The sequence below is a fragment of the Globicephala melas genome, chromosome 20, assembly GCF_963455315.2.
Source record: "Globicephala melas chromosome 20, mGloMel1.2, whole genome shotgun sequence".
Taxonomy (NCBI): domain Eukaryota; kingdom Metazoa; phylum Chordata; class Mammalia; order Artiodactyla; family Delphinidae; genus Globicephala; species Globicephala melas.
In genome coordinates, this window is record NC_083333.1 from 30,635,543 (window position 1) to 30,661,548 (window position 26,006).

Sequence of the window (26,006 nt, forward strand, 5' to 3'; positions counted from 1 at the left end):
AAAAAGACTGGAGTCAGAGCACGAGGCAGCTTGCCCCGAGGTATCAACGCCATCCATCCAAGGAATCAATGTTGAACTCATTTGGACTGGTCCTCCCCACCCATCGGTCTGCCTTAGTGCTACCAACCCTGGACTCACCAAACAGCGTGGTGCCTGGATGGCTGCCCCCAGATCGTGCAGGTGCTGAGGCCCAGGGACTCACTGTCGTATGAGTAGCCCACGACATGGAATTGGTTTGTGAATTCTTCCGTGCCAAAAGATGGAAGAACCTGGGTGTGAGGACAGGTCAACAGCCCACTAGCCAATCCTGGAATCAACCTACTTCCAGATTCCTTAATAAATTCTTTTATCATTTACTGCCAACAAAACAAAACAAAACAAAACAACCCCAAACAAAAACCCAACCCTGTCCTCCAGTCTGTGGCACACACTGGGCTCACGGCAAGACATGGTGGGTGTCTTTTATTTGTGGTCAAGCACTCTGTTGGTGGCCTTTTAAGGTTCTTTGCAAATTCCCATTTTTACAAACAACGCTGAGATGAGAATCTCTGCCCCCATCCCTGTGCACATGTGCAAGGATTGATGGAGAAAAGATTCCAAGCACGTGCTGTTCCTTCTACCTGGAACACACCCTCCTCCCATTTCCCCCACATCTGCTGGCCCGCACTCTTCATTCTCCACTGAGATCCACTAAGGTAGCTCCAGCCTGTGCCTCCCCCTGCCACCCTCTGGTTTCCGTCACCTGTTATTCCAGCTTGTATTTACCCCAAGTGTTTTACTTGTGATCGCCTGTCTCACCCACAAGACTGCAGCTTCACACGGAAAGGACTGGGTCTGCTCATTCACTGGACCCCAGGGCCCAGCACACCCAATGTCCGAACACCCAGTGGACTCAACAACTCTTTCTGCATGAACAAGAGAACTTGGGAACCACAGTGCATTTTTTTTTAAAATAAATTTATTTATTTATTTTTGGCTGCGTTGGGTCTTCGTTGCTGTGCACAGGCTTTCTCCAGTTGCGGCGGCGGGGGCTACTCTTTGTTGCGGTACCCAGGCTTCTCATTGCTGTGGCTTCTCTTGTTGCGGAGCACAGGCTCTAGGCGTGCAGGCTCTGTAGCTGTGGCTCACAGGCTTAGTTGCTCTGCGGCATGTGGGATCCTCCCGGACCAGGGCTCGAACACGTGTCCCCTGAATTAGCAGGCAGATTCTCAACCACTGCGCCACCAGGGAAGCCCCCACAGTGCAATTTTAATGATCTCAGATAAGGCACAGCAGAGGGCACAGTGATAGGCAGGGGAGGAGACCCGACAGCTCCTTGTTGCTTCCCGACAAACCAGCTGGGCGGGCAGTGGGAAGTGGGAGCTCTCGGTTTGTGGACTGCAGTAGTTGAAAACTTCCAGTAATTTCTTTAAGCTCAGAGAGATCAACGGAAGCGGGGGGGGCCATCTGGTGGCTGGTGGTTGGAGATGGTTGCAGAGAGGAGGTGAAGGATGGGAGGTGCCCCGCCTCCGGGCGCTCCTGCCACCCTGGCTCCCCCAGCCTCGGGTCTAGTCCACACCCGTGGAGTTGGTCAGGTAGAAGGGACGGATGACGACTTGGAAGCTGCTGAAGGACCCTGCCGGGCAGGGGAAGAAGGAAGCACTCCTGGAGCTGTTGGTGCCCAGGGCGCTGGGGATCAGGGCCTTCCAGCCCTCGAAGTTGGTGACATCCGCCACGAAGTTTCTCCCACAGAGCATCAGGGCCTTGTTTTCATAACCGATGGTGGGATTGGAGTAGCTAGACTTGGAGAGGGCCAGGAGGGGGGGGTCGTCAGAGGAGCACGAGAACCCGTAGTTCCAGCAGCTCTGGACGGTGGGGAGGTAGACTAAAGACCAGGAGACTGAGCTGGCCTGGAAGAGGAAGCTGGGGTGCTGGGGCGTCTTGAAGGACCGGTAGCGGTTGTAACTGGAACCCGTCACGGAGGCGCTCCAGGTGGGCGAGGTGTAAAGCCGGGGCTGGTAGGTGTCCTCGGTGAGGTTCAGGCCCCTGTACTGAGCCAGCAGCTCGAAGGGCACGGTGTGGAACTCCAGGGCCTGCACCATCTTCTTCTGGAACAGCGCCTCGTGACTCCAGTACAGGGACAGGTTAAACTGCAGGGTGAAGAGGTCGCTGGGCGGTATCATGGGGAACCGCACCCTCTCCACCAAGCCCTCCACCTCCCTGCGGGAGATGCGCCTCTCCTGGCTCCATTCATCCAAGGCCAGCAGCACGGCCAGCTCGCTGGGAGTGACCAGCTCATTCCTGGAGAGCAGGTCTCGGAGCACGGCCGTGGGGACGCTCGGCCAGGCCTCGGCCTGCGTCAGGGCCCCGAAGTTCCAGGCCAGGAACTGCACGCAGATCTCCTCCAGCACGGGGTCCCGGGTGGCCAGGGCATAGGCATAGAGGTCCAGGGCCGTCCGGAAAGAGGGGTCCTGGGGGAGGAGGATGGCAAAGAGGTGTCCGCAGTAGCTCTGCAGCTGCTTGGCCCCGGAGGCAGAGGCGAGCTTGTGCAAGCACTTCACCGACGACAGAGAGACGTCGATCCTCCGGGAGTAGAGGTACCTGCGGGGAGACAAGGGCTGATGCCTGGTGATACTCCTTCCCCGCAGGACAGCAGGTGTGCCCTGGTGCACGTGAGCTATTGACCGCTGACACCGCGGTGCTAGCTATTTCAAGGGGCATTCAGAACCCCCTGATTTATCTCCTGGGTCAACGCACATTCCAAGCTCCCGTTTGCTTAGAGCCAGGTGTGGGCGGGTCCCAGGCTCTTTGAGGATGTTGTTTCATCCTCATCCGTGAGGGAGGTGGTCCCACCACCTCCTCCACCATCACCATCGTCCTCACGGGCCGGACCATGGGCGCCAGGGCCTGCCGGCCATCCCGGGCATCAGCGTTGCCCTGCCCTTCCCTTCCCACCGTCACGCACCTGGCCAGACCCCTTCGGGCCCCCACTGGGTGCCCGTAGGCGCCCCTCTGACCCCAGCACCTGTCAGGTGTTCCCGTGACATAGGCATCGCCGCTGGCCACCTCCTATCTGCCTTCCCCACCAGCCGTGAGCCCCGCGGGCGGCACCCAGTCTGTGCCATCTGCCATGTAACTCAGTGAGCCACCAGAAAGCCCTTTGCTGCGTGAAGATGTGTGCGGAGGGAGCCTGCTGGGAGGGGAAACGATAGGCTGTGGCTGCTGTCTCCTGGGACGTGGTGAGTGGGGTCCTGCTTTGGGAAGAGCCAAGCTCTCCCCATGGCTTCTCTCGAACGCTGAGCCTTCCCGGGAGCAGCGGACCTGGTGGCCACCCTGTCACCTGAACATGGAGCTGGGGGCGCCCAGAGCAGAGCTGGGGCGCCACAGTGTCCAGTGCCAGTGGCAGAGGTGGGCCCGCCCTCCTCCCACCCTCTCTGCCCTCATGCGCTCAACACATCACGTGATCCTGCTGATGACCGTGAACTCTGGGGCAAAAAAGGGCATCTGCACCCTCTGGCCCGTTGCCCATAGCTGTGTATCCGCCTGGTGGTGGCCTGAGCCCAGGAACCTCCGCCCTGGGCAGCACCCGGACAGCGGACGAGGCACTGCCTCTCTCATAGGCAAGGAGTGCCACCGAGGGCCCCGCAGATGGCCATTGACAAAGGGAGCAAGGAAACCACAGAGTGTCTCCGTCACCACCTTTTAATCCCGCTTTGGGGCCAGAGAGGGATGGTTCCCAGCCGCTGGGAGCTGTGCAGCTCCCACCCGGTGACGCCCCAGCCCGGCTGGCTCTCCCCGGTCTGGGCACACTGGCCACCCTCAGCTTCAGGCGGGCACCCGAGTGGCTGGGGACAGGGGGTCGCAATCAGCCCTTTGGCCCTGCGCCACCATCAGGGAAGAAAACATCCTGAAAGTTAGAAAAAAGACCAAAGGCCCTGGGATGTTAGTGACCCCCAGAGACCCCAGAAACTGGTGAGAAGCCGGATTACTGACAGAAGGCTCTGAACAGCAGTTGCCGCATGGGGAACACTGGGAAGAGGGAAGGGGAGCGTGCGGGGCAGCCGCAGTGAGCAGGGGTCCTCTGAGGCCTTCTGGGGCCTGGACGGGGCTCACTGCAGCCTCTCTGCCTCAGGGGAGGGAGAGAGACAGGGGCAGAGAGAAAGGAAGAGAGAGAGAGGGAGGGAGAGACAGAGACAGAGAGAGACACAGGGAGACAGAAAGGGACAGGGAGAGACAGGGAGAGAGAGCCGGAGCACATGGCCAGACAGTCCAGAAAATCACTGAACTCTGACCGAGGACGGTGACTCCAGCTGGGGCCGGGAAGCTGGGGACAGGCGCAAACGCATTACAGATACCAGTCCCGCTAGGAGGGGCACAGGATGACTGCCAGGTTCTTATATTGTCTTGGCTGAAAAGAAGCCACTTTAATCTGTTTTCACTGCCATTTGTTGTTTTCTCTTAAATGTCACTTTCAGCTACCTACAGCTTTGGGTCACGAGAGAGAACAGCTTTCATAGACGTGGTTCTTTTTTCAAGTCGATGCTCACAGAACCCCAGCCCCCCGGGAGGCCCCTCGGGTGGGGACAGAGTGGCCCCCAGCAGGGCGGTCTGGGGGAAGGGGCCGCCCCTCGGGGCCCACTCTCAGCTGGGAGACGGGCTCCTGAGCGTGGCCGGCCCACTGGTTAGACCCGAGGCCTGGGCGGCCCCGCCTGAGGGCTTCCCCCCACTTTTCTCCAGCAACAGATTTGGATTCGGTTTTTAAAAAAATTTTTTGAGTGAGCAGATCAGTCAGGTGAGAAGAGGGAGAATCCTTTGATGGTTGTTTTTTGGATGCTTTTACGACACCTGAGAGACAGGGGTGTGTGTGTGTGTCTGCGTGTGTGTGTGTGGGTGTGGGTGTGCGTGTGCGTGTGCGTGTGTGCTGCCCCATCTCTCACAGCCCCTGCAGAAAGAATGCATAAGAATGTGCGTGTGAACGTGAGGATGCGTGGCTGTGAAGGCAAATGTGTGAATATGTGTGCACACAAGTGTGAACAAGTGTGTTCACCCAAGCATGGCTGCCGTCGGTGCCGCATCCCTCGTCCCTGCGGTTTGCCTTGGAGGGGATGCTGCCCAGTCCCCAGCCCCTGGCCCCAAGGACACTCACTTGATAAAGTCTCTGACGACAGGCACACACTCGGTATCCACCTCCATGGTGACCCTGCTGCTCGGCTCCTTCCACAGGCCGTGTGCCTCGGGGTTGGTGGACAGGATCAGCTTGTGGGCACAGATGCCCAGCTCGTCCTCCTCCTTCGTCTTCACCCTGATGAACAGGTCACAGCCCTTTTGGCTCTCAAAGATCTGCTCTAGAGCTGCGGGGAGCTCGCTGGACAGGTCGAAGGTGTAGATGCCTCTGGTTTCTAAGAGGTAGAAGGGAACGTGCCGTGTTAGGAGGGGCCCTGGCACTCACTTCCTTTGTGACCTGAAAACACTTTTGCTCCCTGGAGTCAGTTTCTTCCCTTAAATCGTGGCCCCGCTCCTGCCTTATCTACTCAGAAAGGCTCCTGGGGAGGCAAGGAAAGAACAGCCCTGGAAGACAGGATGCTGTTGCCCTCCGTGGCCCAGAGCCCCCGCTCCGTCAAACACCCCTACTTAGCTCATCTGCCTCCTCCAAATTCTGACAGCACATCCAGGTGGGTGTTTCGGAGGCGCTGACTCCCAGAGCCTGGGGCCCCATCCCAATCAATCACTCACCCAGATATGACCTTCTAAAACCCAAACCTCCTGCCTGGTTTGGTCTGAAGAGGGAGGGTTTAATGGCAACCCTATTTAGAGTTTTGTGGTTCTTAGCAGCCTCCTTCAGGGGACCGAGGCCTAGAGAAGCTACTTGAAGCCCCCAGGGTGGTTTGGGGGTGATGCACCGCCTCTCCTGGCCCCTCCCAAAGCTTAGCAGGGAACTAAATTCCATCTGTTTTTTCTTTGCCACAAACAGGTTTGAATCAATTCTGACAATTAAACCAGGTGGGTTCAGCCCCCCCATTCCTCCCTGCACCCCAGACTCTCCTTTACTCTCACCCCGGGGCTCCCCACCAGGCCAGGGCTGCTTCCTGCTTTGCACCCCGGCCCCACAGCCCAGGTGTCTCCTGCACGTGCTCCCGCGCTCCCTGTGCGAGCCCAGGGAGAAGGACAAGTGGTCATGAGAGACGAGATAAAACTGGGACCCGAGGACTCAAAACTGCGGGGCAGCCTCGGTCCATTTAGAATGTCTGATGGCGTTGGGGAGAGGGCAGGGCTGGGGCTGTTTGCAATCAGGCCTTTCTGCCCCCAAGAAATGTCTAAAGCACGTTCAGCACGCTGTCTAAGCCCGGGTTCGGGGGGTGTGCTATAATATGTTTTGGAATGCGAACCAGCAGAAACAAAAGGCTGGCGTTTCGAGAGATAAGCCTGCAGCGTGTAGACACAGGGTGCAGAGGCACCTCGTTTTAATGGGCTTCACAGATGCCGCGTTTCTCTGAAACTGAAAGTTGTCGCAACTGTGCCTTGAGCTACACCATTTTTTTTTTTCCCCAACGGCATTTGCTCACTTTGCGTCTCTGTGTCACATTTTGGTAATTCTCAGTCACCTTTGATGTTACTATTGGAAAAAGATTATGACTTGCTGAAGGCTCAGATGGTGGTTAGCATTTTTTAGCAATAAAGTATTGTTTAATTAAGGTATGTACATTATTCTTTTAAAAATTAAGGTGTGTAGAGTGTTTTTTCATCGATAGCTTTTCTGGTTCACTGATTTTATGCCATCGATCTATTATATTTAGAACTGGCTAGTCTTTAAATTTGTTCTCTACAAAAAAAGAGAGAAAATATGCGTATTTATTTTATCTGAAACTCTTCAGCTTCAATCCTTTCTTAATGCAACAAGGCCTTGCCCGTGTACAGCTGAGCACGGGTGTCAGTCTCCCCGCACCTCCCCCCATCACAGGGAGGGGGCGCTGCTGGGCCAGGAGCCTGCATCCGGTGACAGCTGCTTTCTCTCTTGCAGGAGTGACCTAGGACTCTGGACTAGGGTCAGAAAATCTTTGTTCCAGTTCTAGCTCTGCTTCCAACTAAGTGTGCTTGCTTATTTATTTAATTGAAGTATAGTTGGTTTACAATATATTAATTTCAGGTGTACAACATAGTGATTCAATATTTTAGTATGTACATTGTTTCTTTAGACATAATACTATTGCACACTCAGTAGACTACAGTATAGTGTAAACATAACTTTTACAGGCACTGGGAAACTCAAAAATTCCTGTGACTCGCTTTACCGTGATACTCGCTGTCAGTGGTTTGGAACCGAACCTGAGATATCTCCGAGGTGTGCCTGTGTTTGGAATGTGGCTCATTGCCCGAGAATCGGGTTAAATGGAGCATTTCTGAGTGGCTCCGGTCGGTGGGGGGGGGGGGGGGGGCGGTAAGGAAGTGGAGATCTGTTGCTGTGAGGTGGTGGGAACTGGGCCTTTCCTGCCCCTCCTGGAAAGTAGGCACCACCTGCGAACCTTTGCACGGGGAGGTGTGTGATCCGCGTGGAGGGGTGGGGAGCCGACGTGACCACCGTCCCTGGGATGCCCGGCTTGGGTCTCCGTGGCAGCTCTTGGGCGGGGGTACAGGGAGGGCCCTGGGGCTCAGGATGGGGCACACCCCCCCGCCCCCGCTCACCGTTGGTGCAGATCACGCCGGCGTCCTCGTCATGTCTACAGTTGCTCTTCATCCAGCCCAGGGATGAGCAGTTGGCCAGCGAGGGCTCTGTCCCTGTGCACTGCACCTCGTCCAGCATGATGGGGCCCCTTCCTGGTGGCACAGCAAGGATGACAGAGCCTGGAGGGGGAGCTGGGGCTCTCGGGGCTCTTGTAACATCATACCGTGAACTAGCCTTGTTCTCACAAGGTCTGTCTGCCTCGTAGATATCAAATTATTATACTGCAATTTATGCGTCTACCCCTGTCTCTGAATATTTGGATGATTTCCCTTTTTTTGAATCACAGGCACTGCACACAGACTTTTCTTTTGGGGGGAAACTGTTTCAAGAAGGTAAATTGCCCGGAGTGGAGCCACTGCGCTGGAGGACACGGCCGCCGGCCAAGCCTGCGTGCGCGCCGGACCGCCAGCGCTCAGCCAGCGCGGGGCTTCGGCCTCTTTGAAACCTCTGCCGGCACCGAGCTGGCGGGAACGCCATTTGCCTGCCTTAGGTACGATCCCTTCCTGGGCCTGGTTACTTAGCAGCGCGTCCAGCTTTGGAGGCCCTGGGGACTCGCAGGTTACCTGGCCCGAAGGTGGCTCCGCCCAGAGCCTCGGTGGCATTCTCGAAGCCCAGGGCTCGGCAGACAACGCTGGCATCTGTCAGGTCCCACAGGTTGTCACACACTGTCCCCCACTGGCCGCTGTAGTAGATCTCCACGCGGCCCTCGTTGGCGGTGTCCCCGTCGGCCAGCCGCATGTCACCGTCATTCACGCCTGCAAGCTCCCGAGGGAGAGCAGAGGTCAGCAAGGATGAAAACCGCGTGCTGGGCCTCCCTCCCAGGGCAGCAGCATGGCCGCCCCACCCTCCTCGGGGGTCATGTGCTTTCACGGGGGCAGTAAAGTTCTCCCCAGTAGGGGGTGACCCCTGGATCCTTAGCTTTGAAGACTCCATCCATCCTCGAGGGGATCACCCCCCGGGGAGGAGTGGAAAGTACACGTAGACCGCCCCCCATACACACAGTGAGGGTAGACTCCACCTTTCTTGTCTCTGAGGTCTGAACCCTTTATTGATAGAGGAGGGGCAGAGGGGTGCCCGATGCCACCTGAGAGTAGGGTGGCAGGACCCCAAGGAAAGAATGGGAGACGGGGCGGAGGCCCACACTGACCCCACTGAGGGTGTCTGGGGCTTGGGGTGCAGCCCGGGCACCACAGTGAGGACTGCTGGAAGGGGCGTGCGGGAACGTGGGGGGCAAGCAGGCCCAGGGCGCCCCGGAACTCAGGCAGAGTGTGCCAGGCAAGGAGAGGAAGCGGGGTCCCGGCCCTACACCTGTTCTTCTGGGACTCGGCCCGCTGACCTCCCCTGCCCAGCCCCACATCAGCCCCCGCCGGAGCCGACAGGGTCAGGCAGGAGCTGGGTGCCGTGTCAAAGGGCACTTCTCAGATGGGGGAGCAACAGGCCTCTGTGGGGTCACCAGGATGAGGAAGGGCCTCGAAGTGTGAAGGGTGAGGACAGCCGTCCAGGACTCTGGAATCTGACTGTGTCCAAAGGGCACTGGCCTCGTGTCCCCAGGGTTGGGCCAATCTGTGGGCCCCTCCTGCCGGGCCCCTCTGGTTCCCACCGGATGAAATGGTGACTCCCTTGGCATCCCCCCACCAAAACATACAAGCCATGACTTGGGACACCCGGGGCTTCAAGCAGGAGAGAAGACCCGGGCTGACTCCCGTCACCCAGGCACTGGGCAGAACATTGCCCTGATTTTCTGCAAAGAGGGGGCTGACCCCGCAGAGCAAGGGAGCAGCAGCTTCACAGACGCTGCTTTCCAGATCTCCGGGGCCCCGCTCACCGTGAATCCCTGCGACCAGCAGCCACATCCACAGGAGCCGCAGGGGGGCCATGGCCTTGCCTGGGAGCCCCTGTCCTGCAGCGAAAGGAGGCAGCCGAGTGAGACGGCGGAGCTGGACAGCCCGCGGCACCAGGGCCGGCGTGTCCACCCAGCCTTTGGACCCTGCTCACGGAGGGCCGCCGGCGGGTGCAGGGCCTGCACCCTCAGAGCCGGGAGCCTGGGGAGCGCCCGGCGGGGGCCCCTTACCTCATCTGAAGGTGGTCCTCCGAGGACGAGGAAGACCTGCCCAGAGGAAGGGGGGTCTCTGGGCAGCGAGGACAGTGGGAACAGGAGCCCATCTCAGAAAGCTAGGCCTGGCGTGGCTGTGGGGGGGATGGGTGGGGAGGGTGGGGAGGGAGAAGGCAGGGTGTGCAGGGCCCAGATTGGGAGGGCCTGGGGAGCCCTGCTCAGGATGGGGCTTTGTCTTCAGTCAATGGAGCCCTGAGGGGGTGCCCTGAGGTCTGCAGCAGACGGAGAACATTCTGTGGGTGGGTTCTGGACCAAGTGAGCCCAGGGAGGGAGGGGGCGGCAAGAGCAGGGCAGGGGGACGCAGCAGGAGGAGGCCCCAGAAATCCGGGCAGGAGTGACAGAGGGACAGCCAGCAGTGAGAGAGCTTGGGCTGGGCGCGTCGGGCCGGGGGGACAGGGGTCAGGGCTGAGGCCCAGGCCTCTGACTGTGCAGCCGGGTGTGGGTGGGGAGAGGCTGCGGGGAGGGGCACAGGATGCGAGGACCTCTGAGGTCAGTGTCCCCAAGGAGCAGAGGCTCGAAGAGGCGGGGGACCACCAAGGTCACACAGCCAGCCCTGGGCAGGCAGGCAGGGGGGACCCAGGTCTCCCCACTTTTGCCTGGACTTCTTGGCTCCGTTTAATTGTCACTGCTCACTTTTCCCCTTCACCCCCATCCTGCCCCTCACTTGCCTCCCTCCCCTCCTGTCCACACAAGGGGTGGTCACTGCAACACCAACACTCACCCCCGGGGCCCAGCGAGCAGAGATGTGGCCTCTCTTGTGGCTGCCCCTCAAGTCAGGGCCTGGTGACCTCGGGGCGGCACCCCGGGACTGCGTTAACCAGACCCCCGGGGGCTCCCAGGCACGAAGGCCTGTTAACCATCATTGAATGGCATCCCTGGGCCAGGACCGCTCACACCACTGGCTCGTGGGATCCTGACCACGAGCCTGAGAAATGCTGTGTTGATCCCACCTTACAAGTGAAGGGGTAGCCGGCTCGGCTCACACAGCTGGGGAGTCGTGGGTGGTGTGTTTGTGTGTGGGGGTGCCCTCTCTTCATTACACTGACCTCAGCAGATGGCCAAGGGGCTAGGATGACCAACCGCCCAGTGCACTGGGGCCTGTCCCGGCTTTAGCACGGGAACACCTGTGTCCTGGGACATGCCCTAGGTCCCAGGCACACGGGGATGGCTGGCCACCCTCTGCACTCCCCAGACAGTGGCAGCCACCAGCTTTGCTCATCCTGAAACAGGAACTCAAGTCCCCAGACAGGTGGCCATTTAAGCGCTTGGCACGTGGTATGCGAATGTCACAGCACTTCAGGTGGCCGCGACCACCCGTTTTTGCCTGACTCATTTGGGAAGTGGGACAGAGTTTATGCAGACTGGAGAAAGGTGCTCTTCCTTTGGGCAGGTTTAGCCTGGGCTGAAAAGCACTGATCAGAGAGAGCACCTTGGCTGAATCCCGAGCCTGCTTGCCCCTTGGGCTGGTGTCCTTGTGTGCCAGTGAACAACCTGCCCAACCGTACACAGAGACCCTTTGGACATGGGAGCTGCAGTGATGGTCCCTGGACTCAGGAGAAGCACCAGATCCCCATCTGGGTACAAGCAGGGAGACTTGGCCCCCATGAGATTACATGGTGTAGAGAGAGGGACACCCACCTGAGAGCAACAGGCACAAGCTTACCTGCCCGAGACAACTACTGATGGCTGTCCTATAGCCTCCCGCCTGCAGGATCCCTCTGCAGACCACTCTTCAACCCAGCAAACCCTTCCAGTACAGAGCGTGGTCGGGCTGGTCTCAGGAAATGCTTCAGAAAGCTCAGTCTAGTTTCGATTTCTAGAAACCACCTGACACTGTTTTCTTCTGGGGTTGGCTGCCGCCAAGGCTTCCTGCACCACCCCAATCCCCCTCGGTGCTGACTGGGGCGGTGGGGATGGCAGTGGCCCAAGGCGGCAGTCTGGCTGATTCTGTAACCAGAGCAAGGCGGCCGACAGCCACATTTGAATTTCAATACTCTTCCGAGCTGGACCAGTGCCAGGCCCCTGCGCTGGGGGAGGGGAAAGGAGGGGCAGCAGCGGACAGCGGTCAGAAGAGCAGAGGATGGGCGTGGACAGGCAGGATGTGCATCCGAGGACCGTGGGCTCTTTCACCCACACCCTGAACCATTTCCTGGGTCTCAAGCCTGACCTGAATGTTGCACCCTGCTGGGGCGGGGGCAGCACCTCTGGAGTGGACATAAATTGTTCTGCCCGCCTCACGCCCACTCCCTTGCCTTTCCTCTGACAGGGAGCCAGCACCTCGATTTTCCCCTGGGGAAGCACCCCCGTCTCACCCTCAGGTTGTGTGGCTCCTCTGGGGCTGACCTGAGCCCGGTGGGTGGGAGACAGATGGTGTCAGGGAGGCGCCGTGATCCCAGCCGGCCCAGGGAGTCAGCTTCAGACTCCCGGAACGGGACCCTGCAGGGAGCAGGCGGCCTGGAGATGCTGATGTCTGTGGTGCCCCAGACTGTGCCTTGAGGAAAGCCCAGCTGAGGATGCAGGTGAGGGAAGAGCTGAGAGACGGAGGAACCTCGGTCCTGATGCTATGGCTTGAGCACCTGCATCCAGCTGGCCTGACGTCAAGGCCAAGCCCTGGCTTCAAGGTTAAATGAGGCAATCGATCTCTTCTATTTCTGTCACTTGCATTCCAGGTTCTGGACAAGAGCTGTCCCCTTGGAATGTCCCCAGGTCTCTCTAATCCAGTGGCTGTCAACCTGGTCGGCACATGAGAATCACCCAGGAGTTTCACAAACTCCCAAGGCCCAGACCTATTAAATCACAATCTCTGGGGTGGGGACAGGCATTGGCATTAAAGCCTTGCAGGTGGTTCCCATGTGCAGCCGGGGTTGAGAACCAGTGGGGGAGACAGAGTTTCCCTGGCAGACCTGAGTCCAAAAGAGTGAGCCCCCAGGTCAACCATTCAATGACTATTTGCCCAAGATGTGAGGTCTGAGGGGGCTACCGGCTCATCTAATCCCCTCCAAAGGAACCATAAAGATCAGTGGGGAGAGCAGCAGAAACAAAAGTGGCAGAAGAGACAGGGGAGTTTTAACACGCCATCCAGCTGAAGGAGCCTCAGTGCTGGCTGACACAGAAACCCCAGCACTGTCACTTCTAGCGTCCATCGGTACTTGCAGCAGTAAGTGGCCAGTCTAGGTCAGGAGTGCATAGGAAGTCCTTTGGGAGGTACTGGTGGCAACGTCGAAAAACCCAAGTTGCCGAATCTTTATTCCCTGAGTCCTTTCCTGCTGGAAAGTCCTTTGTGTGCAGGTGGTAAAATGTCAAACTGAGGCCCAGACATGGAATCAAAGCACGGGTGTCTGTTCCCCTCCGGCTCTCAGGGTCTCTCCAGGAACAGGAGAACGGGAACTGAGAACAGGAACTGAGACCATCTGCTCCAGAGAGGAGTGGCTCAGCTCTGGTAAGCAGACCAACTGAAAGCCCCGACGCTGTGGACAATCGGGCCAGTGGTGACAGTGTAGAGCCCGCTGCTGTAAGCAGGAAGCCACAGACGAGACGTGGTGGCGAGCGTGCTGGGGGCTGTCAGAGACCAGAGCCCTTACGACGCCCGTCGACATTCTTTGTGCCTCCTCTCCCACCCACCCCCCACCAAACACGGAACGCTGCCTGTAATACTAACCTCGAGGTAGCCGGCACTGCTGTCAACTTTTGACAGGACCCATTCAATACTCCCAACCTCTACAGGAAGTAGCTGCTCTTATTAACTCTTTAATAGATGAGAAAACGGAAGTGCAGAGAGGGTAAACCCAACCAGTTACACAGCTGGGAGCGGGAGAGCTGGGATTCCAACCCACACTTTTCTTTCTTTTTTAAAAAATTGGCTTGAGGGACTTCCCTGTTGGTGCAGTGGTTGGGAGTCCCTCTGCCAACGCAGGCAACACGGGTTCGTTCGGTCCCTGGTCCGGGAGGATCCCCCATGCCGCGGAGCGGCTGGGCCCGTGCGCCACAGCTACTGGGCCTGGACTCTGGAGCCTGTGAGCCACAACTACTGAGACTGCGTGCTGAGGCTGCTGAAGCCCGCGCGCCTGGAGCCTGTGCTCCGCGGCGAGAGGGGCCGCCGCAATGAGAGGTCCGTGCAGCGCAGCGAGGAGTAGCCCCCGCTGGCCGCAACTAGGGAAGCTCGCACACAACAACGAAGACCCAACGCAGCCAGAAATAAATTTATAGAAAAAAAAAATTGGCTTGAGATCTAATAATTTACACACAATAAAGTGCATCGATTTAATGAGTTTTGCCAAATGTATACAGATGGTAACCATGACAATCATAATATAGAAAACATTCTCATCATCCCCAAATGTTCTCTTATGCCTTTGCTGACAATCCCCTCTGCCAGCCCCCAACCCTGGCAACCGGGGATCTGCTTACTGCCACCGCAGCTCTGCGTGTTCTAGAATTTCATATAAATGGAAATACACAAGATATAACCTTTAACTTAGCACATGCTTTTGAGATGTCACTGAGAATATCAGTAATTGGTTCTTTTCTCGCGAGTAGTAGCCCACTGTGTGGACAGACCTCAATCTGTTTCTGCACTTATGCATTGATGGACATTTGGGTCACTCCCAGTTTTGGACCACACTCACCCGCATCCCCCACCACCCCCTTATCCGAGGCTTTGCTTTCTGCAGTTTCAGTTATCCGTGGTAAACTGCAGTCCAAAAATATTACATGAAAAATTCCAGAAATTAACAATTCGTGAGTTTTAAATTGTGCACTGTTCTGAGTAGCGTGATGAAATCTTGCGCCGTCCCACGTGGGACATGCATCATCCCTTCATCCAGCGTATCCCACCTGTTAGTCAGTTAGTAGCCGTTGTTGTTATCAGATCGACCGTCCAGATATCACAGTGCTTGTGTTCAAGCAAATCTTCTTTTACTTAATAATGGTCCCAAAGCACAAGAGTGGTATGCTGGCAGCTCGGCTATTCTCTTACTGTGCCTAAATTATAAATTAAACTTCATCATAGGTAGGTATGTATGGGAAAAGACAGTATATATGGGGTTTGATACTATCCACAGTTTCAGGCATCCACTGGGGTGCTGGAGAGTATCCCCTGTGGATAAAGGCGGGACTACTGTATTACAAATAAAGCTGTTAGGAACATTTGGAGACAAGTCTTTGTGTGAACATAAGTTTTCATTTCTTTTGTGTAGGGATAAGATTACTGGGTCGTATGGTAGGTGTATGTTTAACTTTTTAAGAAACTGTCCAACTGTTTTCCAAAGTGGCTGAACCATTTTGCGACCCTACCAGCAATTTCTATGATGGTTCCGGTAGCTTTAAATCCTTACCACTACTTGGTATTGCCAGTCTTTTCGGTTTTATCCATTCTGGTGGGTGTGTAGTGGAATCTTACTGTGGTTTTAATGTCTCACGATGTGGAGCATCTTTTCACGTGCTTATTTGTCATTTATGCCTCCTCTTTGGTGAGGTGAAGTATTTAAATCTTAAACACATTTTAAATTGGGTTGCTTATCACCGAGTCGTATACATTCTTTATATATTCTGGCTATGAGTCCTTTAGCAGATACACGACTTGCAAATTGTTTGGATGAAAAACTTGCCTTTTCATTTCCTTAAGAGTGTCTTCTGAAAAGCAAAGATTTTGAGCTTGGAAAAAGCACAATTTTCCATACTTTTGGTATCACATCTAAGAAATCTTTGCTTAACCTAAACTCACAAAGATTTTCTACTGCATAGAAATTTATAGAATTTTGTAGTTTTAGCTCTTATATTTAGGTCTATTATCTAACGTGAGTTAATTTTGTGTATGGCGGGAGATGAGGGTTTCAGTCATTTATTTCCATATCGAATAGAGTTGTCCCACCACTACTTATGGAAAGACAATCTTTTTCCCACTGAATTACCCTGGCACCTTTGTCAAAAATCAATTGACCACACACATATGGGTTTATTTCTGGACTCTCTTCTGTTCTCCTGACTTTATATACCTATTCTTCTTATGGCACTAATACATTTTGATGACTTACAGCCTTACATTAAGGCTCGAAGTCAGATAGTATCAGTCCTTCAACTTTGTTTCCCTTCCTCAAAATTTGAGTCTTTCCACCCATGAAGACAGCATATTCTTTGATTTATTTGGGTCTTCTTTGATATCTTTCATCAGTGTTTTATAGTTTCAGCATATAGATCTTGTACATATTTTGTTAGATTTATATCTAACTATTTCATGTTTTCCGGTGTTATTATAAATGACGCTGTTTAAAAAATTTTCCATTTCCAACTGTTCACTGCAGCTGCACAGAAACAAAGTTAATTTCTGTATTTGAACTGTGTATCCTTCAGCTCTGCTATACTCAGCTGTTAGCTGTTTTTTGAAGAGTCCTTAGGGTTTTCCTATCTAGTTGATCTTGTCCTTGGTGAATAAAGAAGGTTTTACTCTTTCTTTTCCAATCTAAAGACTTTTCTTTTCCTTGCCTAATTGCACTGTCTGGGACCTTGCATAGGACAGTAGGTGAATGAAAGTAATGAGCACAATGGTGGTTCCCTGGTTTGATCACTGAGCTGTGGTTATGTGAGAGGCTGTCACTGGACAAAATTACAGCAACACTGTACACAACAGTGTACTGTACACTGTTGCTGTGAAGGGAACACAGCAACACTATTCTAGTTTGGCAACTTCTTTGTGGTTTAAAATGACTTTAAAATAAAAAGTGGTGGGGGAAAAAGTGGTGAAAGCTGACTTTCTTGCCTTGTTCCCAGCCTTCGAAGGAAAGTCTCTCACCATGAAGTATGATGTTAGCTGCAGGTTTTTCACAGATGACATTTACCAGCTTAAAGAAGTTCCTTTTATTTCTAGTTTGCTAAGGGTTTCTTTGCTTATTTGTTTTTTTGTTTGTTTGTTTTTGTTGTTTTTGCGGTACGCGGGCCTCTCACTGTTGTGGCCTCTCCCGTTGCGGAGCACAGGCTCCGGATGCGCAGGCTCAGTGGCCATGGCTCACGGGCCCAGCCGCTCCATGGCATGTGGGATCTACCCGGACCGGGGCACGAACCTGTGTCCCCTGCATCGGCAGGCGGACTCTCAACCACTGAGCCGCCAGGGAAGCCCCGCTTATTTGTTTTAAAATCGTGAACGGGTACCGGATTTTGTCAAATGTTTTTTCTGTATCTTTTGAGATTATCACACGTTTTTTCCTTTTTCGTCTGTTAATATGGTGAATTATGTGGATTTTAGAATATTAAACCAACCTTGCCTTCCAGGAATAAATCACACTTTGTCATGATGTATTTTCATTTTTATATTCAACTGGCTAAATTTTTGCCCAGGATGTTTGGCTCTATGTTCATGAGCGACACTGGTCTGTATTTTTCTTTTCTCATATTTGTCTTGTTTTGGTATCAGGGTAATGGTGCCCTCACAGAATGAGTTGGGAAGTGTTCCCAGTTCCCAAAATCATGGAAGATTTTGTGTTGGCTCGTTATGATTTCTTCCTTAAATGTTTGGCGCAATTTACCAGTAAAGCCAGTTGCCCTTGGAATTTTCTTTGTGTGAAGGTATTTTATTTCCACTTTACCCACATCTTTTAACAAGTTTATTAAGGTATAATTTACCTGGAAATTTACCAATTTAAAGTGCACAAGAAGACAGGGCTAACATTTGTAAAGAAACTAAGCTCATTTTCTTTCACCCAGTTCTGAGACGACTTTGGGAAATTTCTTTTTGCTAGTGACACTCAGGTGTGAGTGGCCGGCAGGCACGAGTCACTGCGAGTCCAGGGTACAGCGGTTACTTAAGGACACAGTCAAGAGCCGATTTTCCATGCCTTCCTCATCCGTGTGCAGGTCTCCATCCTGTTTCCGCTCAGTCCCATGCACTCTGGCTCCCCCCACGACCCCCCGGAACTGTTCTCACAAGGTTCGCCAAGAACACCACGTCTTCCTTGTTGCTTGGCCCGTGGACACGCTCAACCTTCTTACTTGACCTCCTGCGGAGTCTGACAGAAGGGACGAAGCAGGATGGGCACGCTGCCACTTGACCCCATGCTCCCCTGGTGTCCTATACCAGTGCAGGCCTCCCTTCCTCACCAGTCCCTTCCTTCCGTGCGCCTGAGGCTTCTTCTTAGGACTTCTTAGGGCCCCGCGTGTCCTGCAGAACGATCTCATTCTTTCCTGCAGACTCATCAGACTCCCTAGTGACACCTGGACCAGTCTAGACCTCTCGCAGGGGCCCACCTCACTACCAGTCTTCCAGCACCTCCAACAAAATGGGTGAGCAGCTGCTAAGGAAGAATCGGGTGATTTTCTACTCCCCTCTGTGAATGGATTCACTTACTGTTCACGACAGCTCTGTGGAGTAGCTCCATTATCTTCGTCCTTTCACAGTGGAGGAAGTCAAAGGACAGAGAGCTTAGATGATCTACCCACAGTCATACCGCTGGGAAGTGTCAGAGCCAGGACTGGAACCCGGCAGTGACTCAGAGCCTATATATTGTTTCTTTAGGTAAGAAGTGGATTTATTCAGAGAGAAACACACTCCACAGACAGAGTGTGGGCCATTTCAGAGGGCGAGAGTAGGCTCAGAGCCTGTATTCTTTTTTTTTTTAGTATTTATTTATTCATTTCTTTGGCTGTGCCGGGTCTTAGTTGCGGCACGAGGCATCTTTGTTGCTGCGCGCAGGATCTAGTTGCGTTATGTGGGATCTAGTTCCCTGACCAGGGATCGAACCTGGGCCCCCTGCATTGGGAGCATAAATTCTTAAGCCCTGGACCACCGGGGAAGTCCCAGAGCCTATATTCTTAACCACTCTGACCAAAAGAGCATCTTCAGACTTGGGGAAAAGTTGGACTGGATGATTCAGTTTCCAAAAAGTCTCTTCGACTGCAAAGGTCCATGGGTCCCTATCCTGTGAACTCCCACAGCACATCAGCCATCCTGTGTCAAGAAGGCTTCTGGCTTGTTCCTTGCCAGGACCCCCTCTTCACCCCCACAGGGAGCGCACCCTTCACTGAGCCCCTGTGTGAATCAGCTCTCATATCCGCTGGGGCAGCGCCAAAAGACAACACAGACCAGGAGACAAAGAGAATACACTTTATTGTTTCCAAAACAATGGCTCCAGTAGGAAGGAACACAATCATTATGCTTACAGCAGCGAATACAGGGGGGAAAGGCTAGCTTTAAAATATTTGAAAATCACTGTGTGAAAATGGTGCTTCTGGGCACCTGAGTCTTGGATCTCAACTCAGTGACTGTCCCCAGTCCTCCAATCTTCCTAATTCCATCTTTGTATTTTTAATATCACACAGCCCTGATGTCATTCATGGATGTTTATCAAGGAGGCGTGTCAGGGAGCCCAGCTGGGCAAAGTCAGAAAAGACTTGGGCCTTCAGACTGTGTCCAATGGGAGCTGAGTTCCAGAGAAACATGTCACGTTCAAAGGTTTGTTTTCTGTTCTTTTGCTGTTTGTTTTACAGTGGAAGAAACAGACAACCAGCACAAGAATGAGGGATCCTTCCTGGGTTCCCTCCTAGCATCTGTATTAAAGTTTCAAAGCGGGAAAAGTCTGCGAGACAGGGGGTCCACACAGTAGCAGCCAGGGCCTACAACACAGCCCTTCCCAGCCATCACGAACCCTACATCCTCCTGAGGGGTGAGGTAGCTTCTGGGCGAGGGGGCGCCATGGGCTGATGGCAACGGCCCTTCTAGGCTCTGGTCCTGGCTGACCTCTGTCCCAAACTCTCCGCCTTTACCCTGGAGCGTGGAGAAGAGGCCACAGGTACTGAGACACACCAAGGTTTCTGTGAAGAGTTTCCAGGAAGAAGAGGCTGAGGAGACATAAAAGGCTAGGACAGAAACCACAGGGCCAGGCAGGCCTCGTCCACAGCCTCCAGGGTAAGGGAGCCCCAGTGCCTGGGGCAGGGTGTACGCTCGCCAGAACCCAGGGCCCCACTTGACTCAGGAAGTACAAATTCAAGTCATTCATGCAAGTCTTCCAAGGAAAGGCAATTTCTGATAATTGCTAGAAAACAGCAATGTATCCTTATCCTTATCTTTGTATCCTTTGACCAAGGACTTAGAAAGGGTTGAAAACTTGCCTGACCAACTGTAACTGCTTAATTACCATTTCCTTCACTGCTGGGATTGAATTTATTAACTACAAGACTTTGTTCTGATAAGATTTGCCAATTCCATTTTATAAGAAAGGAAATTACTTTTAATTAATATAAGTTAATAATAAAACTTCAAAGTGCTACACAGCCGCAGAATTTTCCTGAAGGCAGAAAACGGGGTCGGTCACTTGAATGGAGAAGTTTGATGGGGGCGTAGATGGTGGGCCTGCGTCCCCTCTTGCAGCACTTTGGGCACCTGCGGCGTTCCCGGAGGCCTGCCCTCGCTCTCACGGCCCTGTGATGTCCTGTAGCGTAAACAGGTTCTTTTCCAGGGGTCTGGAGGGGTGGATTTAATGCCCGGGGCTCACGAGGAAGGAAGAGAAGGGGGCAGCCCAGGAGCACCTAACTGGCAGGCCTGCTTCAGACTCACTGCTGTGTTCGCAGAAGGGGCACAGTGCTTGACACACAGTAGGAGCTCAAGAAATATTTATTGAACAAAAGAAGAAATGGAGAGAAAAGAAAGGTAGGTCGGATGGAAGAAAGGGCTGAATCAGAGGATGCGCCCCAAATTAAGATGCCTGCAATGACTAGATTACACCACCAGATGGCAGTGCAGGGAAATGTCCGGCCTGCAGCCCCAAGACCCCCGCCCCTTCCCCTCTGAGAAGCCACACCTCAGGCTGGGACTGAGCTCCCAATTCTGGAAATCTCTAAACCAGGTATACACCTCAGAGTTCCGAGGAAAAAAATAAAAAAGCAAAACTAAACATCACATAAAAGTGCAGTCCTCGGGGTTTTATAAAATTTGAGTCCTGACGTAGCTTAAAACTGTCCACCCCCCAGCCTTGTTCATCGTCTTGATTTTTCCCAGTTTAAATGAACTCTATGCCCTCATACTTCACACTCCCGATCTTGGTCTCGGGCAGGAGGAAGCGTCCGTCGAGCGTGAAGGCCATGATATAGGTGGCGATCTGGCCGCTGTCCTCCTCGGACTTGAGGGCCACGATGATCTGGTCATCGGTGTTGGGGATGAACTTGAAGGAGGAGAAGCCGTGCGTGGGGACCACCTCCCCCACGTGGCTGACGGAGATGTCGCCGAAGTCCTGCGCAGCACTCAGCAGCAGGTTGGTGCCCCTGCGCTCGTCATCCTCCTCACTGTAGCGCTCATGGCTGGCGCGGCGCGGCAGGAAGAACCAGCGCTGCAGTGTGTCGCTCCAGCAGGCAGACTCGTGGATGAGGTAGCCTGGGGACACACAGACCGGTCACCGCCCACCCTCCCCAGAGCCAGGGCGGCCTCGCCCCTGCACGCAGACCTTCGAGCGGCCCGGCACCGGCAGCGTCACCGTCATCTTTTCTTTAGGTTTCCATGTGCCTTTGCTCCCACCTGTCCAGAGTGACTGAGCCCGGGACAGCAGCACAGAGCCCGCGGGGCCGCGCTGAGTCTCTGCTGCGCCACTCTCTGGCCACCCTTCCTCGCCGGCTTCCCCAGCGCTGCCGAGTAGCCATGGCTGCAAGGTCTGTCTGTATTTCGCCTCCTTGGTGCTACTCAAGTGGCGCAAAGGAGAGCGCCAGGGGAAGAGGCACGAGGAACACGCAGGTCCGATCTGTGAAGATGGATCAGGGCAGGTGGGGAGAGGCTGCCTCGAAGCAGAAAAGTATGGGAAATGAGCCTATCTGGGCGTGAAGCCATGTCCTCAGTCACATGCCCCAGGCCTAGAGGTGACCAGGCCGCTCTAAGCACCACCATCCCCACTACAAACCATGACTCTTGGAAACGAGGGCAAAGAAGCAAAGCTCTGTGCACCTGCTCCCACCACGTCAGATGCGAGGCCTGACCCCAGGGTGGCGACCGGGAGGACGCTGTAGACGGGGCTGCTGTCTGAGCCTGCCGGGCCGTCTGTCTGGGTGAGTCGGGGTGAGAGAAAAAATGTCTCATTGGCCCCTGAACCCAGTGGCCTGGTGGGAGCAACCGTCAGAGACAGCTGAATCGTCAAACAAGGAAGAAGCGAAGCCCATGCTCGGCAAGCAACACGTGGAGGCCGCATGCTCGCAGCCACCCGTCTGCGCAGCGGCCGCTCGCGGGCCTGGCTCTCACCTGGCGGCCGGATCCCAGCAGCAGCCCGCAGGGCGTTGTAGCTGGACACCCAGTTCTCGTGGTCCACGCTGCCCCTGCAGCCCACCACCTTCACCCACTCCGGGTTCTCGTTCAGCACCTCCCCCGTGGCGGTGGTCCATTCCTTGCCCAGGCCGCCCACATACAGATGCTCGTCCTTCACAGCCAGCCACTCGGCTTTGAAGCCTGGGGACAGGGAGACAGGGGGCGGGCCTGAGGTGACGGCCAGCCCTCTGCTGGCCTGGCTCCGTGTGTCTGGTCAGGCAAGAGCAGAGAGCCCTCTGGGTCTGCAGCCTTGGGTGTCAGAGGTCCCTCGGGGCGGCGACAAGAGAGCAGAGGCCAGGCCAGCCTGCTGGGAGCTCCACCCCAGAGGGTAGGCGGTTGGGATCCTCTCCTTAGCGCTGACCCCACGGCATTCACGAGGCGCAGATGGGCACCACCTCTGCCTGCTGCCTCTCCCTTCTCTCTCCCGGCCCTCCGGAGCCCCCACATCTTCCTCCCAAACTCACCCCAGAAACCCTGCTGGGACCACCCACCTCACAACCCACGTGAACCCTGCTGCGCCCTGCACAGCCAGAAAGGCCCACCCTCCACTCACAAATCTCCGCGGACCCCAAGCTCCCTGTTTCTCGAGCCGTCAGCCCCGACTCAGACTACGCCCAATCCTAGGAAAGTGTAGGGAAGTGTCAGTCGCACAGAACGCGCCTGCGGTCCTTGAGGCCACACCTGACACATCCCTGAGTCAACTATGTGCAGGCGGCCAGAGCTAAGCGGGGCTTGGCGCGGGGGCTCACGGTAGCCACGCCAAACAGCATTTGTTTTCTTAGACGGATTTACTTACTACGAGCTTAGTTTTGAAGGCTGTGTGGGTGCTTTGTTCTTCTAGCGTGTTCTCACCTGTTCCTACACCGTGCTCCGAATTGTGCTTGCTTCGCAAATGTTCTGCAAATTTCCTGCCAGCCCGAGGAGCTGGGGCTGCAACCCTCCCTGCAAGATGCTTCTCTGCAGGTGGCTCTGGATGACGGACCACAGGGCAACCCTGAGCTCCCTTTATCCAAGGGGCAAACAGAACTACTGGATGGTGCCCTACACGCCCTGACAGCCTGAGGCAGGAAGCGGACAGCCAATGCTTTCAATAAAACGTGGCTGAGATAGTCCTGCCAACCTGCCCAGGCTTGAGCACACTTGGGAGAGATTTTTATCACCAGGAGAGGGGGAGGAAGAGGGGCGGGGTAGGGCCTGGCAGCGGCCCAGGGAGTTAATGCGATTCCTCCTTTGACCTCAGGCGCCTGCGGTGGAGTTTGGCTTTCTAGAAGGTGCGGACCCACCCGAGGGCACAGGCACGCGCAGAAGTTGGTGCCAACTCTCCTGCCGCCCTGTCCGAAGGCTCTGGGCACTCAGGCTCCCTCTCGCAGCTCTCCTATCCACCTGCTGGCAAACAGCAGAGCAGTGGGGCACAGCCGATGCCAGAGGTCCAGATTCCACTCAAGGGGTGGGGGGCGGTCACTGCTGCTCACACAGACCTTCCTTCTGCTGGGTTTTCAGAAAGGAGACGTTTGCTTTTTAATAAAGTCTTCGTTCAAAATGAGAAAATCTGACAACCCGGCTTTAAAGGTGAGGCATGTGGAGGGTGCAGGACGCAGAAAGGGGTGGTTCCTGGGGGCAGTGAGAGCAGCGGCGGCGGAGCCCAGCCCCGCTCCTGGAGAGGCCCTGCCTCCCCCGCAGGCCCCCAGCAGAAGCTCGCGCTCCTGGACACAGATTTGGTCCGAGGTCTCGGAGGCTTCTGCTCACGCTCTGGGGGCCGCAGGTCAGAGGCAGGGAGGAGACTAGATCTCCCTGACGTCCCCTCCCTCTGGACCCGTGACTGCTTCACTGCACACGTGTGCAAACCAAGCCCGCTGAGGCTGACCCAGGACCTGTCCTCTAGCACTGCAACGAGCCCAGGGGACAGATGGCCCGACTGACCTTTCCCCACGGTTCCGTCGCCGTCGGACAGGATCACCCAGGGCACGGCCTTGGAGCCTTCGATCTGGTAGACAACACCTGTCCGGTCATCCACGGAGTAGAGCTTCCCATTGAAGACAATCAGATCCGACAGCTCCATGCCCCGCCCCTTTTCCGCCAGGTGGGACTCCAGGACCTCGCGGCCTTGGTCCCACTCCACGGCCACCCTGTCCCCACTGTCTGACAGGGTCAGATAGCCCTTCTTCAGGTAACTGACCCAGGTGTTTTCCTCCTGGGCCCTTGACTCCGTGTCCAGGTCGGCAATGACAGCGATTCTGTACCGAGTCCCGCCCGGTGTCCTCTGGGGGGCTGATAGGGGGTAGGTGTCATTGTACCGGTCAGCGGATGCCTGGCCGAGCCTCCAGTTGTGGGCATTGGGCACGGGGGGCCGGCCAGGAGGAGGGCGGTGGGCGTAGAGCAGCCAGAGGACGGCGGCACCCAGGAAGGATGGCAGGATCACCTTCCAGCGGGGGCGGAAGCGGGGGTCTGCGGCCTTGGTCATGGACGCCAGCACGGGAAGGCCCCCCACGCTGATCCGGAGGGAGTGCATAGACTCATTCCATTCCAGGGGGTCGGAGGGCTGGACGGGCATCAGACTGAAGGGCAGGCGGGACCTGCAACCCAGGGAGAGAGGAGAAGTCAGCGACGGGCCAGGCACAGCGCTTCCCGCTTCTGTGAGGGCACACGGTCTGAGGCCGCCTCAACCAGGGTAAAGAGCACTGCCGCGACTCTGTGCCATTACTACTTCCGTGGCTTAAGTAAACCCCGGCTCTAGCAGCATCTGTGTTTACTCTTATTCAGCAAGAAGAAAAGTCTTTCCAAAGCAATGTTATTCCATCTCCTCTATCCCAGCTGGCAAGACAGAAAGCTCGGTGAGAGAAGGTTCCGTGCTTTGCAATCTTGCGGGAGGGGCAGCACGTGCTGGGGAGTGGGGTGGGGGTCAGGCAGGACAGGGTAACAGAGAGTGTACAGGTCTGCATTTTAATCCAAGGTCACCTCAGCCGAGAAGCCCTCCCTGACGGCTCTGCTCCCGACGACGGCACTCTCCATCCCCTTCCCTGGCATCTGTCACCACCTGACATCATGTTATAGTTATCAGTTTGTTCACCTGTGTCCCCAACTCCTAGAACAGTGCACAGTGCAGACGCATGCTCACTGAGTGAGTGAGCTGTTACTTCCTCCTGGGTTACGTTTCTGTAACATTCAAATATAAGTATAAAACACATTCAATCCAAACAAAAATAGTTCTGGTTTTGGCAACGTCCGTCCCCTGGCGTCTTTCTGTAATGCAAATGGCTGAGGGACCAGAGTCTGAGGGGCCCTCACCGACTGGAGCCCAGCGTGTCGGCTCCAAGGACAGCGTGCTCGCCACAGCCCATTCCCTGGGCACAGCTCGAGGCACAGCTCCAGAGCGGGTTGTAGCGGCCAGGAACAGCAGCTCCTGTCCCCGGCATAGAGCACGCAGCTCAGCGAGGCCACAGCGGCACCAGGCCGGCGCTGTCTCCGGGGCGGAATCAGCAGAACGCCAGCCCTCGGCCGCTCTCAGTCTCGGCCTCCAGCTGTAACTCAGTAGGTCTCAGCCTGAGAAACTTCCCTCGGGCCACGGAGCATTTCTGCCTTGGCCCCCAAAACAACCAACCGTGTGACTTTCCGTGCAGATGCCCCTCCCTCCACCAGGCAGCAGCTGGGAAGGCTGTGGGGTCTCACGGGGATCTGGCGGCTCTGTGTCACCCCCCACCCTTTGCCCCCCAAATGCAGAGCATGCGGCCCCGCTCCTAGGATGGAAAATCACAGCAACGGGTCCACATGGAAACCAGGCCTTCCCCTTCCCTTGCTTTTTGGACATTCTTAGGTTTCGGCCACAGGGTCAAGTGCAGAAAAGTGACTTCTAAGGAGGAAGCAAGACGCGTGGGGCCCTGCAGAACGGCCTCGGAGCCTTCCTCTCCTTCCCTGGGCACTGGCTCCCA

The 26,006-nt window shown here is 55.4% G+C and overlaps 1 protein-coding gene across 4 annotated transcripts in view; it reads right to left on the reverse strand.

The window, feature by feature from the left end:
* Window positions 1-952: 952 nt before the first annotated feature.
* The window catches only part of LOC115842696 (soluble calcium-activated nucleotidase 1), a 33,807-nt gene continuing 8,753 nt past the window's right edge, over window positions 953-26,006 (reverse strand). For 2 of the 4 annotated variants that reach the window (XM_030837886.2, XM_060290556.1), the window contains exons 2-4: window positions 24,001-24,653; window positions 22,018-22,221; window positions 18,893-21,165 (exon numbers count right to left, since the gene is read on the reverse strand). In XM_030837886.2, coding sequence (XP_030693746.1) covers window positions 20,795-21,165; window positions 22,018-22,221; window positions 24,001-24,631 — 1,206 coding nt within the window. In that variant the 5' untranslated portion in view covers window positions 24,632-24,653 and the 3' untranslated portion in view covers window positions 18,893-20,794. Of the gene's footprint in view, window positions 2,581-5,125; window positions 5,379-7,659; window positions 7,792-8,262; window positions 8,455-9,524; window positions 9,600-11,475; window positions 11,614-18,892; window positions 21,166-22,017; window positions 22,222-24,000; window positions 24,654-26,006 lie in introns of those variants that run through there. The other 2 variants (XM_030837883.3, XM_030837884.3) reach the window with 2 other exon arrangements.